This window comes from Heterodontus francisci, chromosome 2, assembly GCF_036365525.1.
Source record: "Heterodontus francisci isolate sHetFra1 chromosome 2, sHetFra1.hap1, whole genome shotgun sequence".
Lineage (NCBI taxonomy): Eukaryota > Metazoa > Chordata > Chondrichthyes > Heterodontiformes > Heterodontidae > Heterodontus > Heterodontus francisci.
This window is the reverse complement of record NC_090372.1, coordinates 96,403,566-96,419,725: the sequence shown is the minus strand read 5'-3', so window position 1 is coordinate 96,419,725 and position 16,160 is coordinate 96,403,566. Positions and strand designations below refer to the sequence as shown.

Sequence of the window (16,160 nt, the reverse complement as noted above, 5' to 3'; positions counted from 1 at the left end):
TTCCATTTATAATATTGAACAAACTGCAACATTTAGGGATAAAGTTATCAAATGAAAAAGAAGAGAAACAAAATTAAAAATTAAATTAAATGAAAACAGCACACAGTAAGGATAGACAGAAATGCCCTGTGGATTTCAAACAGTTAAGATAGTAAAATAGTAAGAAGGAATGAAATAATTCATTCATTCAAAGTTTTGAATGATGTACTGAACCAAATGATACAGCCATATGCATCCTAGCTGCCTGTGAAAAGATTTAAGAGTCTCTGCATTTAAGCTCTTTAAGTCATTTGTGTTTAGTTTATATTGCATATACCTTATCATGCTGCTGGAGGGGCAAGTTCCAACTACTGCATCCGGAAAAATGAAGTGTAATGTCTCTGCTGCCTCTGGAGGCAGCACCACTGGAGTGCCAGTGTAAATGATTGGCTTTGACACTCATATTTTCTCACCAACGTTATTTTAACTCTGGCATCACCCCATTTTTTCAGATGGTTTAGCACCACTGTTAAGATGTTGCTGATCAGAAAATCTGGAATTAATACTGTTAGCCACAATGACATATGCATTCAAGCCACCCTTCAAGGCCAATGATGTATTTTGCTGATTATTGGCTTAGACAAACTTTCCCTGGAAAGATCTGTTGGCCAGAAAAAGAAGTTGCAAATTATCACTTTGAAACAATTGAACATGTTTCCTTCTACCATCACTTCTTGAAGTAATTCTGTAACGTAGGCCAGAATTTTATGGCCCTCCACAGGAGTGGGCTGGTGGCAGAGGGGCCATACAATTGAGTGGGAGGTGGGAGTGCCGTTCCCGACGCCTTCCCACCCCCAGCTGTAATTTTACGCAGGGCAGCGGCAGTGAGAAACAGCCCGCCCACCCCAGGCCAATCAAGGCCCTTAAGTGGCCAATTAACTGCCATTTAAGAGCCTCCTCCTGCCGCGGCTGATATTTTATCAATGGCAGTCGGGTGGCAAAGGCCCCCAGAGTGGGGGGCCCTCTTGATTGGGCACCCTGTGCCCCACAGTTACCCCCTAAGGCCCAACTGTCCCCACTGCACAAAACTCCATCCCTCTTAATCAACCACCCCCCCTACCCCCACCCCCCCCCCCACCCCCCACCCCCTTGCCTCACTGGGGCCTGGCTGATTGTCCCCAGCGAGGCCCCAAAAACTTATCTTCTTTCAGGGGCCGTCGTTCCTCTTGCTTAATGTTGGCTTGGTGCAGTCCCTGCAGTGGTTAACGCTCCCAATGTTGCATGCTGGGACTGAGAGCTGCCGGCCTGCAGATTGGGGGCCAATTAAGGGCCCGGGGAGCAAAACATCCCCCACCGCAAGATTCTAGCCACAAATGCAACATTAGGTGCTCTAACCCAGAAACATTAGCATTAGGTTTCACCCTGTTCCCAATCAGAATTAATATAACATGAGGTAAGATTATTTTTGCTTTGTGCATTGAGCGAAATCACAATGCCATAATGATTCGTAGCTCACCCAGATTGTTTTTGCTATAATTATCCCACATATCTACCAGCCTATGAGAGATTATAGTCTGGAGTTTCCTGCCCTAAATTGGCCAAACTAGCACAAAAGATTAAGGAATTTCAAGCACAAATGACTTCCAGTGCAAATTGATTTTCCACAACCTTTTGCACTAGTTTAAAAACATTGTGCTGGATGCAACTCCACCACAAAACATGCCACCCTCTATCAACTAATCACCATTGCAAGTTTCTGCTAATTGCACCCCTTTGCTTGTCTTTGAAGAGGCTTTTAACATTAAGCTGGTGGAAGGACACTCGTAAGCACTTTTTAAAAACTTTTTCTGATTTACTAAGGAACTGACTACTGAACAAAAATGTAACTAGTAAATGGTTCTGTATATTTTTTCAAGTTATTTTCAGTTGTTTAAAATCAGGTTACTTATAGGCACAGACTAGGCATTCTGATTAAAAATGCTTATTTTTGTGATAAACGCATTTTCGGGTGTATGAATGAAAATAAACCAGATTACCACTCTTGAATATATTCAAGGAATATTATTTATTGCAAATTTTCTGAAACATTGCCCAATTGTGCTGGTTCATGGAAGATTTTACGTTCAGAGATATGCAAATGGTTTTAGCAGAAACTTGAGCAAAAGAATTCTTAAAACTAGTGCAATTTTAAATGCAATTTGTACGTGAATCATCAATTGCACCCAAAGCAGAAATATTTCACCATTATTTCTAATCTAATCTGAGTTCCTTTAGTTCCTTTAGATCTGATCTCATTATCCAAGTGCAAAAGCTTGTCATCTTTATCTCTCAGTATTTGAAAAACTTGGTTCATGTCCACTGCCAATACCTTTTTCTTCTGTGAAAGCAAGTGAAGCTCTTGCTTAATAGGTTGCGTGTGGTTGCATATAGAATATAAGGACATAAGAAATAGGAGCTGGAGTATGCCATTTCGCTCTTTGATCATGCTCTGCAATTCAATAAGGTCATTGCTGATCTGCTACCTCAGCTCCATCAGTTGTGGCAAGGCCAATTTTACCAAGTTGAGGAGTGATTTCGCAAAAGTGGACTGGAAACAGCTACTTGAAGGTAAATCAGTGTCAGAGCAGTGGGAGGCATTCAAAGGAGAGATTCAAGAGGTTCAGAGTAAACATCTTCCCACAAAGAAAAAAGGAGGGATGGCCAAATCTGGAGCCCAAGAGTGAGAGGGTAACTAAGAAGAGAGTAGGGCCCATAAAAGACCAAAAAGGTAACCTATGTGTAGGGGTGGAAGGTGTAGGTACGATTCTTAATGAATACTTTGCATCTGTCTTCACAAAAGAGGGGGATGATGCAGATATTGTAGTCAAGGAAAAGGAGTGTGAAACATTGGATGTGATAAACATAGGGAGAGTGAAGTATTAATGGGATTAGCATCCTTGAAAGTGGATAAATCACCAGGGCCGGATGAAACGTACCCCAGGCTATAAAAAAAAAGCCAGGGATAAATAGCAGAAAGTCTGTCCATCATTTTCCAGTCCTCACTAGATACAGATGTGGTTCCCGAGGATTGGAGGACTGCTAATGTTGTACCTTTGTTTAAAAAGGGAGAGAGCGATAGACCGAATAATTACAGGCTAGTCTGTCTAACCTCAGTAGTGGGCAAATTATTGGAATCAATCCGAGACACAGGATAAACTGTCACTTAGATAGGCACAGATAAATCAAGGATAGTCAGCATTGATTTGTTAATGGAATATCTTGTCTGACTAACTTGTTTGAATTTTTTGAAGAAGTAACAAGGAAGATTGATGAGGGAAGTGCAGTTGATGTGGTCTACATGTTTCCAGTGGAATTTCACAGGGCTCAATACTAGGTCATCTGCTTTTTGTGGTATATATGAACGATTTGGAAGTAAATGTAGGGGGCATGATCAAGAAGTTTGCAGATGACACAAAAATTGGCCAGGTGGTTGATAGCAAGGAGGATAACTGTAGGCTGCAGGAAGATATTGGTGGACTGGTCAGGTGGGCAGAAAAGTGGCAAATGGAATTCAACCTGGAGAAGTGTGAGGTGATGCATTTGGAGAGATCAAACAAGGCAAAGGAATACACAATTAATGGGAGAATACTTAGTGTTGTAGAGGAAGTGAGGGACCTTGGAATGAATGTCCACAGATCCTCGAAGGTAGCAGGACAGGTCGATAAGGTGGTTAAGAAGGCATATGGAATCCTTTCCTTTATTAGCAGAGGTATAGAATATAAGAGCAGGGAGGTTATGCTGGAACTGTATAAATCGTTGGTTTGGCCACACTTGAGTACTGTATGCAGTTCGGGTCACCTCATTACAGAAAGGATGAACAGCAGCAGTTCAAGAAGGCAGCTCGCTACCATCTTCTCAAGGGCAGTTAGGGATGGGCAACAAATGCTGGCCATGCCAGTGACACTCACATCACAGGAACGAATAAAAAATATTACGTTATTAATTAACTCTTTCTCATCGCACAATACTAGATCCAAAATAACCTATTCCCAGTTGTTTCCTTGACATACTGATCTAGGAAACTTCCTTGTGTACATTCCATATATCCTCCACACTATTACTGCAAATTTGGTTTGCCCAGTCTATATGAAAATTAAAGTCCCTCATGATTACCATATTGCCCTTATATAAGCCTCTAATTTCCTAATTTAGACTCTGCCCTTCACTAGAACTAGTATTAGGGGACCTATAAACAATTCCCACCAAAGTTTCTGCCCCTTGCTGTTTCTTTGTCACTTATGTAGTCGCAAACAGCTGCCTGAGTTGATGTCTTCAGAAACAAGGGCCAGGATTTTACGAGGAGGCAGTGGCCCTGCCCACCAGCTGGAAAGTGTTGTAAGTTTGTTTGGTATGCTGCCAGATTAGTTAATCTATTTTAGAGAGATTATTTATGTACAGCTTCACATCAGTCTGTGTGACTCCTCCAAAGCCACGCGGCATCTATCTTCAAGTCTCTCTCATACGTGCTCTCTTAAATCATCATGGTAGGAGGTATTCTTTACATTGTCTCAAGATTAACACTTTCAGAACCTTATACCACATCTCCCCTGAAATCTTTGCCCAAATATATATTTATAATACATTCACTTTTTATTTACATTCTATCCCATCTCCCCCCACGTCTCTGCCTTCTTGGATTCAATCTGTCAGGAGGCTTCACAACTCTCCCTGATTCTGTTGTCTTCTGATGCAGAAGATGGGTAGTCTTTCTCTGAACTCTTGTTTCTTGACTTGGATGGCCTTTATTGAGGTTTGTGGTACTTGTGCTTTCTGAATTTCAGGTTCAACATCTGATTCATCAAAAGGTATGACTGAATGAGTCTTTGATGTACAGGAATGAGATTCCTTCTGTTTCTTCGTATAGTACTTTCTGAAGTTCTTACTAAATAATATTGCTGTTGATTCACCTCTCTCTGGACAATTACTCCTTCTCTGCTTTGGTCTCATACCCATGCCTTTTGCCCTTCTGACAACTTTGGTAGGTTCCTGGTATGGTATTTCCTGTTATACTTATGGGCTTGTTCCTTTCAGTAAGACTGTTCTCTTTCTTGAACTCTCTGATAATCTTGGATTTGTAGCCCTGGAAATAACTTCTTATGAAAAATTGGAAGTTGCGTCCTAAATGTTCTTCCCATCCATGTTTCGGATGGTGCTAATCCGCATAACAATGGAGTAGTTCTGTAATTCAGAAGTACTGTCTGAAATTCTTGATTTTTTTTTAACAGTGTTTTAATAGTTCTGACTGCTCTTTCAGCTTCTCCATTAAGTTGTGGATATCTGGGGGAACTTGTTAGATGTACAAATCCACTGTTTTCCACAACATTCGTGAAGTTGCAAATTGTGGTCTATTATCGGGCACTATCTGATCAGGTATACTATGCATTGTGAAGATTTCTTGTAACACTCAAATCACTGCTTCAGTTGTTTTTGTGTATATCCATTTAACCTCGATCTACTTTGAAAAGTAATCTATTACAATTAGATAGGATCTTCCATAAAAATGAATAGATCCATCACCAAACATTCCCACGGTCTGTTTGGAAAATGGGTTGAGATAAGAGGTTCTCTCTGATCCTGTCTGTGAACTGCACATACGTAACAATTTGATATAATTTCTTCTATATCCTTCGATATTCTTGGCCACCACACAGACGCCTGATCCCATGCTCTACATTTAGTTATGCCCATATGACCCTGGTGTATTTTCTCCAAAAGTTTTCCCCGGAGTGACTCCAGAATCACCAGTCTTTCGTTGTATACCAGAAAATCATACACAATGGTAAAGTGTCTTCTGTGTTCGAAGAAGATTTTCGTCCTCTTACCACTGGAATTCTGTGACATAGATGCATTCTTCATCTTGTATCTGTGCCTGATGAATTTGTTGGAGGTTTTTTGAACTTGCCAGCCATTGTGACAGTGACCTGCGAGTATGACTCAATTTCATTAATAAAGTTAACATCCTGCTAAGTAAGATGGTCAACCGTCGCTCTGGACAATGCATCTGCTGTCATTTATTGCTTGCACTATAAGTATACCGTTTCGCATGTGAATCTCATTAGCCTCAACCCGAATCTCTGAATCTGCAGAGGCATCCTAGCAAGTTACTTTTCATCAGGTAAGGAAACTAGGGGTGTGTGGTCTGTCTGTATGACAACCTTTAAACTGATAATGTAATCTGAAAACTTCTCACAAGCCCAGGTGACTGCGAGAGCATCTTTCTCCATCACGGTGTATCTCGTCTCAGTGTCAGACAATGCTCATGACGCATAATAAACAGGTCTTTGACTTCCATCTGGCTGTTCTTGGAAAAGGACTGCTCCTGTCCCTGTAGACGAGGCATTAGCTGTAATTGTGGTTGGAAGTGAAGGGTTATAATGCGCTAAGACATTCGGCGAAATCAGCATCTCCTTGATCCTTTGAAATGCTTGTTGGTGACATGCATCCCAGCACAATGTTTGAGCATTCCTTAACTGTTGTCATAAAGACTCAGCAACTTATACTAAATTAGGTAGGAATTTTGCCAACTGATTGACCATGCCAAGAAAGCATTGAAGATCGTGGACAGAAGTAGGAAGTGAAAATTCGCTAATGGCTGTCGTCTTTTGTGGGTCTGCCATTATGCCACTACTGCTGACAATATGTTCTTCAGTGAACTCACTGTGAACTAAGATGTTATCCATATGGCATATTACACTGTTAAGGCCCTGTACAATATTTGACATAGTTCTCTGGAATGTTTCCAGTGCTGATGTGATACCAAATGGCAGACGGCTAAAACATCTTTCAAAGGAAGTAATGAAGGTTGTCAATAACCTTGACTTCTTATCTAATGGAACTTGCCAAAAGCCACTATTTACTTCAACATGGTACTTTTAGATAACTTTGCCGAGCTTTCATCCACTGAGGACATCGGATGAACTACACAAATGTGAAGATCACCGTTGGGTTTAGGAAATGGAACCAATCCTGAACACCACTCTCTGTAGGTTCAGTAACAGGAGAAATGACTCCCATCCTGTTCATGTCTTCTAGTTGATGTTGAACTTGCTTCATTAGTGGGTGTGGTATCTTCCTAGGTGTGAAAGGACAAACTGGTTTAGCATCTTTCCACAAAGTGATACTATATTCGGTCTTCAGTCTGCCTAGACCAGTAAACAATTTCAGGAATTGCTCTTGGAAGTGACTCCTGGATTCTTGTTGATTAACTTCTTCTACTTTCTTTATAAGATGGAGGTCAATACAAGCTTTTCTACTCAAGTGATAGAATTTCTGATTCTTTAGAACTTACAATGTTTCTAAAATTTGCTTTCCCTTGTACTGAAGTGTGGCCTGTATCTTCCCCTTTACTTTGAGTTCAACCCCTCCTGGGCCATGTAACTGGGTTTCTGTTGGCTGCAGAAAATGTGTTGATACCTACAAAACTTTGTCTAATTACATTCACTCTGGTATCAAGTTTAAAGTTATTGATATATCCGTTGGCATATAAATCTGCAGACCAAAATGCCTGATTAGGATCATTGATCTCACCAAAAAAGTGCTTTTGTTGCTCTTCTGAAGGAGGTTATTTAACTTCATTAACCAATCTATTCTTGAATGCTTTTTCTTTTGAACTTGTGGGAGTACAGATTTTACTTTGGTGCATTTTACCAAAATGCCCTATTTTCTTATAATGGAAGCATTCTGCTTTGCTTGCAGGACATTGTTCATGCCTATGGGTACTTCTGGCAACATATCGCTGGCAGGGTTTAATGGAGTCTTTCACTTCCAGCAACATCCCCGCACCCACCCCCCACCCCCTCCCAGTGTACCTTTTATTGTATCTTTCACAGCCCTCTGGTTAAGGAACTGTATGGTTGCTAGAGGTTTCCTGAACCAAGGTCTTTCTTCACCTCTCAGGATTGCTCTGTTGTTCTTCTGGACCTCTGCTTGTCTCACAAACTGAATAGCTTTATCCAGGATGAGGTCTTCTTTAGACTGCAGTAAATCTGATAGAGATCATCAGCAATACCAACTACAATGTGGTCTCTTATTAATTCTGCTTTAAGGTTTCCATATTCACATCCTTTATCTAGCCTCTAAAGGTCCTCGATAAAAGCATCAACTGTTTCGCCCGTTTCTGGACTCTTCTGTTGAATATTGTTCTTTCTAAAATCTTATTGCTCTGCAAGTTGAAATAAGAAACAAAACCTTTTAAAACTTAATTGAATTTGTCACTATCTCATTAATACCTTGCCTTGCAGTAACATCATCTGCTATAGCCCCAATAGAATACAATAATGTGTTAACTTGCTCTGCTTCAGACTGGCTGTCCATTTGGAAGCAATTCTGTATCTGAGAAACCTTTTTTGCCAGAGTGACCAATTTTTGGTTTGATTTGGTCCTTCCTTGTGTCCAAATTTCCCTGGAATTGAGAATTTAGGTCCATTGTTTCAATTTGTTTCACTTTAACTTTTGAGTTTTTCCCTCCAGTATCAGAAGTTTCCTGCACATTTTCAGCCCTGCATTGACTCCCACTATGGCCAATGTTTCTGCCTTTGAAATCTCATCACTAGACTGAGGATTAATATCCTCCCTATATTAAATTCAGTTTTATAGCATTACTGTTATACTCCTTTAACTCCCTTCTCACAGAGAATTGAGTATTTGCAGCCTCATTGCTTTTTTTTCCCGCTCTGAATGCCACGTGTAATGGCGCTGACTTTGGATCAGCCCTTTCTAAGGACATTCCTGTGCTGCCTCCCTAGTGCCATGTGGAATGGATTTTTTTTAACTCTCTTTCAGGGTTGCTCTCCAGATCTCTGAACGTTGCTTGGTTCTCCGACTCAAAGCCTGCACTTGCCGGACTGGATTTCTACCACGGTTCCCCGAATCTCCGTCTGGAGCTTTTCTACAGATTTTTCTTGAGTCCTGTAGTTTTGGCGCTTTTTCCATGTCAGCCCTCTTCAAATAATTGCTTCAAATTCTTTCAAATTATTCTTCTGGGTGTAGCATAGTAAGAATCCCAGTTGTTCATGATCCCACTACTGCCACCACATTGTATGTTTGTTTGGTATGTTGCCACCTTAGTTAGTCTAGGTTAGAGAGATTCTTTAGGCTGGGGTAATCAGAACATTAACTTTTATTACATAATAACTATGTACAGCTTCACACTGGTCTGTGTGACTCTTCTAAAGCCATGTTCCATCTATCTTCAAGTCTCTCTCACATGTGATCTCTTACATCATCATGGTTGAAGGTATTCTTTACATTCTCTCAAAATTAACTCTTTCAGACCATATACTACAGAAAGCTGGGGGCGAGCCTGTCACCACCTGCCCGGAAGCCACCACCATATTTTACTGTTCTCAAGCAATTAACTGCCTGCAGTCATTGTTTCTGCCCCAGCAAGGCAAGATGTCCCACATCCAAGAGCTGCCAGCCAATCAGAGGCCTGGCAGCTCTTCAGTCCTAGCATCGCCACCAAGAGCAGTGGCCACTGTTGGGACTTCAGCAGGCCCCAGCCAGTGATGGAGGCCAGGGAAAAGGTAAGTGAGGTCATTGTTCATGGGGCCAATCAGCCAGGCATGGTGAGGGGGAGGGGGGATCGATAGTGACAACGAGGTGGTGTTCCAGCAGGGCTGGACCATGCCGCTTGGGGCAGCTCTCCATGGGGCACAGGGTGCCCGATCAACAGAGCCCCCACAGCCCGCAAGGAGGCTGCTAGATTTAACTGGGCAGCCTCCCCAGGTGACGAAATGCCCTTCCACTGCTGCTAAAATATCAGTGGCAGTGGAAAGAGGCCCTTGTGGCCATTAATTGGCCACTTAAGGGCCCCAATTGGCCTAAAGGCAGACAGGCCACCTGCCACTTCTCCCACCACTGGTAGAATACCAGCAGTGGCGGGTAAGCGACAAACACGGCACCCCATGCCATGCCATCCCATCCAGTTTTATATCCCCCTGCCTCCCAGACCGCTCCTGAGTGTGCATAAAATTCTGGCCAAAGTGTGAGAGACGAATCAAGAGAAAAAACTGGAGACAGCACCATACAAGATTAAGCATTACTAGATAAATATTTTTATTTTCATTCGAAGAAATGGCCACATAATGGTATCAAAATCAAGAAAGGAAAAAAGATACATTGGCATGAATACTGTTTGGGCCTGCTGACCTTTATGGAAAGGACAACCTATATTGGTTTAAATAAATACTGCTGGCAAATACAATAGTACAGCACCACAAAATATAGATACCTGTTCCAAATTTGTGCAGTATTAACAAATATTGAATTTATGGAGACTTGGTAGTTCCCATCCATTTTGTAGTAACATGACTAACGAATATTGCCACTAGCAGAGAGATAAAAATATAATGCTGTATTTGCAAAGTAAAATTAGCACCGGCAGCACTGCTTGCTGCACTCTGTCTATCAGCAATGCAAAGGATTTAAAAGTTTGCTTTTGGTCTTTTGGAATTTACTGGAAATTGGTTGAAAAATTATAATATGAAGTTTGCTTTGTTGTCTTTAGGGCTTTATGTTTGGAAAAGCTGGGGAAACCCTCACTCAGAAAATGAGATATATGGCCTTCAAAGCAATGTTACGTCAGGTTAGTAAACGTGATGTAATGTGATGTTAGTAAATATTTCTTGGGTCTAGAACCTGACTGATTTATATGTTGCAAGAGGAATGGTTTGAGAAAAATGTTCACATCAAGAAATATTTCCTAGTTCCATCTCATGATTGAGATAGAAACTGCAATAACAGTGGTCACCAGCTCCATCCCTCTCCCTGGCAACCGTTTTGAGATTAAACCAGACTGTTCGCAATCTTGGTCTCATATTTGACCCCATAATGTACTCCTGACCACATATTCGCGCCATCACTAAGAGCCCCTATTTCCAACTCTGTAACAATGCTCAAATCTGCCCCTGCCTCAGCTCACCTGCAGCTGAAATCCTCATTCATGCCTTTGTTACTTCTAGACTTGAATATTTCAAAACATGTATGGCTGGCCTCCCACATTCTACCCTGTGTAAACTTGAGGTCAAAACTCTGCTGCCCGTGTCATTACCCACACCAAGTGCCATTCGCCTATCACCCCTGTGCTCTCTACATTGGCTCGGTCAAGCAATGCTTCGATTTGAAAATGTTCCTTCTTGTTTTCAAATCCCTCCATGGTCTCACCGCTCCCTATCTCTGTAATCTCCTCCAGCCCACAACCCTCCAAGATAACTGCGCTCCTCTAATTCTCACCTCATGTACATCGCTGATTTTAATTGGGCCACTATTGGTGGCTTTGCCTTCAGCTGCCTAGGCCCTAAGCTCTGGAATTCCTTCCTTAAATTCTCCTTCTCACAACCTCTGTTCCTTTAAGACACTCCTTAAAGACCTCACTCTTTGACCAAGCTTTTAGCCCTAATATCACCTTATGTGGCTTTATAAAGCTCCTGTAAAGTGCCTTATGGTGTTTTATTACATTACAGGTGCTACATAAATATAAATTGTTGTTGATAAGCAGAACCAAAGAATCCAAAAGCGAATAGAGCTCTGGGTATTTGTTATTAATGATATGTATTTACTATTGGTTTTCTCATTCATCTTTTCTCTTTATTTTCTGAGGTTTTTTTTTTGATTTGTTTGTAGGGCTGTCTAAACATTCACTTAAGTCAGCAGCTTTGAAGTGATAGTATGTCGTGAAATTCCCTCTATGTATGGAATGAGGATATCTGCTAGTATTATACCAGTCATGAATGAGTTTATTGGGGTTTCTTCTCCAAGTCTGTGCCAAGCATTAACTGATATTAATTGGTGTGCATTTGGCAGACTTCACATTCTTTCCCCCTTTAAGATGCTACTCAAAACCTACCTCATCAGCCAACTTGTCCTAATATCTCCTTGTGTGTCTCAGTTTTATACGTTGATAACATTCCTGTGAAAAGACTTGAGATGTTTTACTACGTTAAAGGCTCTGAATAAATGCCCATTGTTGTTATAAGATGAAAAGCAACATATCTATTCCTCATGGAAACTCCTAATATTTTGGAACAATGTATGGCTGTAAGGTTCAAAGGATGATATCAGGAGGACAGAGAACAGAGCTCAATGCTCACTGATGTCACACCCGACAGGCGTCCTCCACCACAAAATTTTACACATTAAATATGACCTGCCATACAATGAAAGTTAACACACAAAAGGGCATCCAGATCATTGATTAAAGCAGAAAACCAGCTGGGACATCCATTCTTTGTTTGGACTTGATCATTCAATCTATTTTCATAGGATGTTTTTGTGGAAAAACCAAAGCCACAAGTATGCAACAATCCACAGGTCAGGAATAACTAGTTCTTGGAATGTTTCATTCTGTTCTCCATTCCATTCATAGTTTCTACTTTTCTCTGTCTCTAGGAGATTGCTTGGTTTGATGATAAGAAAAACAGCACTGGAGCCCTAACTACAAGATTGGCCACAGAGGCATCACAAGTCCAAACAGTGCGTAACACTTCTTTTATACACATTCCAAAGTTCTGTATTTATCATGCTTTAGCTGCTTCTGAAATCACTGATTTAAAAATGCCATCCGACAGATTCCTGGATGCGATGTATGATTATACCAAATAACAGCAGTGTTTTCAAGTATCATTTTCTAACCTGAAGAAGGATTTGACATTACAGAAAATACTTTGTAAGGAAGTCTTAACAATGAACTTAGAAAATCATAATATGATCAGGCAAAGTCAACATGATTTTATGAAAAGAAAATCGTGTTTACCAAATTTATTAGAGGTTTTTGAGGATGTAACTCATTCATTCGTTAGTGTCATCTTCTTCTCAGAAGGTTGACTACCATAGATCTCCACTTGTTTCTGTCCTGTGCTGCCTTTTGCGAATGTAACTAGTAGGGTAGATAAAGGGGAACCAGTAGATGTAGGATACATGGATTTCCAAAAGGCATTTGATAAGGTGCCATACAAAAGGTACATAGGCAAGATCAGTACTTATGGATTCAGGTTAATCTATTATCATGGATAGAGGATTGGTTCATGAACAGGAAGCAAAGGGTAGGCATAAATTGGGCATTTTCAAGTTTGCAGGCTGTGACTTAGTGGAGTGCCACAAGGATAAGTGCTGGTGCCTCAGCTATTTACAGTCTATATTAATGACAGATAAAGAGACAGAGAATAATTTATCTAAATTTGCTGATGATACAACGGTAGGTGAAATTGCTAGCTGTGAGAAGGACACAGAGAGGCTGCAAAGAGATATAGACAGGTTAAGTGAGTGGGCAATAGGCTGGCAGATGGAGTATAATGTGGGGAAGTGTGAAGTTATTCATTTTGATTGTGAGAATAGAAGAGCAGAATTCTTTTTAATAGATGGGAAACTTGTAAATGTTGATGTTCAGAGAGACTTGGCTGTGCTCATACAAGGAACACAGAAAGTTAGCATGCGGGTACAGCGGCAATTGGAAAGGCAAATGGCATGTTGGCCTTTATTGCAAGGCGATTGGAGTACAAGAATAAAGAAATTTTCCTGCAATTGTATAGGCCTTTGGTGAGACCACACCTAGAATACTATGTGTAGTTTTGGTCTCCATATTTAAGGAAGGATACACTTGCATGGGAGGCAATACAGTGAAGGTTCACCAGATTGGTCCCTGGAATGAGAGGGTTGTCCTATGCCAATTACGGACCATCTCCACCTGCCCCGATCATCGACTTCTGCCCCCCGACCACTGCCCCCCCAACCAGCACTGATGCCTTCCATGCTGTGATTGCATTTGACCTCTTCCCCAACCCCTGCCCCAAGCACGAATCGCCAACTGTCTCCCTTCAATGATGATTTCTCGCTTCGCCCCGATCTCTGATCATCCCCCTTCCTGCAAAGACCTCTTTCTGCTGCAGCTCCCCCCCCCCCCCACCACCCCCAATTGCCAGGGACCATCCCTAGGGGTCCCTGACAGCAGACTCCCACCGCTGGTTTTCTCACCAGGCTGCCAAGCAGCCTCTTAATTTGGCCAGCTGCCAGGCGGGTAGTGGAAGATTTGAGGAAGACCTTGACGCTTCCCCTGCCTCTCCATAAATATCGGGGTCCTGGTCTTTACAGTTTGTCTGACAATGGGGATTAGTGATGCCACTGAAGCTTCCTGGACAGTAATGGAACCCAGCACTGGGTTTTTCTCAGGACATATCCTGATGTGCTGCCGTACTTTGGCAGAAAACCCATTTACATGCATAAAAGGGATTTTTGTTGAAGTTACAGTAGTGGGGTGAGAGAAGGAAATTCGCCCCCAAATAAATCCATAGCATTCGTAAAACTGGCACTCATGTAAAACTTTGCTGTCTGGATCATATCTCTTACGAAATCCCTGTCGCTGTTACCTGTCACTCCTGTTATTGCTGACTTCACTGACTTCCCATGCCTTCATACAGTGACTTCAAAGTCCTGATCCTCATGTACAAATCATTTCATAATCTTACTCCTCCATCTGTCTACAACATGCAAAATCCCAGTCTAGGGAGTCTCCACCCTTGACATTGCCCCTTCCATGCCAGTCATTTTGTTTGGCGTTGGGTGTTGCTGCACTCCCAGCAATGGCTGCAACAAATCTGGAACTAAACTGTGTTCAGGTTCTGATGGTGTTTATAACCATTCCGGTGGACTCCCATCTCTTGTACTTTCATTTCGCCAGCTCTATGTTATCTTTCCAGTGTCATGTACACAAGGGATTAACTCTCATCTGCTCAGAATAGTTCATTTATTTCTTTAGATTTCCCTACATTATGCACCGTTTCCTGGCTTTAAATAAGGAAAACTGCTGTCAGTCCTTTACCAGTGGTACTCAGTAGAGACATAAGTGTAGCCTTTTAAGTTCTATTCCTCTGTTTTTGGGAGTCACCTGTAGGTGAATTCCCTAAGAAACTTCCTTTCTCTGCTTCTCCCACTCCCCTACTGTAACTTTAGTGGATGTTCAACATTAATTCTGTTTACACACCAAGCCCATTGTTGGGGAGAGTGTGAAATTCCCCCAAATCTCAACAGAACACCCCCGTTGAATTTTACTTCCACCCGAAGTGTTCCCCTATACTTTCCTGGATTTTGGTGGTTTGTTAATTTCTCTTGGACCAATCTAAAGTGTACCATAGCTTTTAGGAATTCACTTAGATTTTCCTCAACATCTCCGCTGTCTTCCAAGATATAACAACTCCTGGAGATTCTCCCGCTAGCATCCAGCCAGTCAATCCTCCAACTCTCTTTCAACACCCCACAAATTTGGATTTCCAACTTGAGCATGGACCTTACTCAAAACAGACCTATCCATGGTTCCTAGTGGCCACTTTGCTCCTGAGTCCAGCAGCTTCCAAAGCTAACTGCTTTCCAAAAGCCTACAGGCTGTCTGTGTTCACAAGCACAAAGCTAAAAAAAAGAACTGATCAACAGGCATTCCCTGCATCATCTCTCTCCATAGAGATGTGATAAACATAGGATGTGCCAGATAGAAATTTAAGCTAATTACCTTCAGCTCAAAACTATCGCTTTGGTTTCTGATACCCACATGAATAATTAATATTGCATCCAGTGACAGGAAAATTCCTTCCAGAATTTCTGGCTACAGTTCCCAACTAAATGAGCCCACATGCTGTTTTATGGCTTTAACCTCCCTAACTCTGTTCTGTAAGCACTCATGGAGAGATCTTTGAACCTTAAATCTTGGGTGGTCTGCAACCATTTGATTTTCTTACAGCTATACTTATAATTCCCCAAAATAAAAGTAACCTCTAAAATATAAATACAAATCATGAATTAGATGATCATAACAGAGTTTTGAAGGAAAAATATAGCCAAGTAACAGGAGGACACTGGCATTGTGTTCAGGATAGCCGTCATGCAGATGCTCCCCCCACCTGCCAAGAATGAGACATATTAATTTTGTCATATGAACATTGATTTTAAACTGTTGCTGGAGCAAGGAAATGACTCGTTAAACAGATCAGCCGTGGCTGGAAAAAACATTTGCATACTAACAGACAGTGCTTGGAGGGACAAAGAGGCTAATCCCTGCTCCAATTTAACCCACAATGGACTTTGAGCGTCAGGTATTGTGTGTAGGAAGAGACATTCCAGGGTCGGCTAAGACAAGAGAATCCACAAACAGACGTGGT

At 41.6% G+C, this 16,160-nt stretch overlaps 1 protein-coding gene across 6 annotated transcripts in view; it reads left to right on the top strand.

Annotated features, from left to right (window-relative positions):
- LOC137345699 (ATP-dependent translocase ABCB1-like) overlaps positions 1-16,160 on the top strand; it is a 165,482-nt gene that overhangs the window by 118,929 nt on the left and 30,393 nt on the right. For all 6 annotated transcript variants that reach the window (XM_068008965.1, XM_068009000.1, XM_068008993.1 and 3 more), the window contains exons 19-20: positions 10,526-10,603; positions 12,406-12,489. In XM_068008965.1, coding sequence (XP_067865066.1) covers positions 10,526-10,603; positions 12,406-12,489 — 162 coding nt within the window. The remainder of the gene's footprint in view (positions 1-10,525; positions 10,604-12,405; positions 12,490-16,160) is intronic.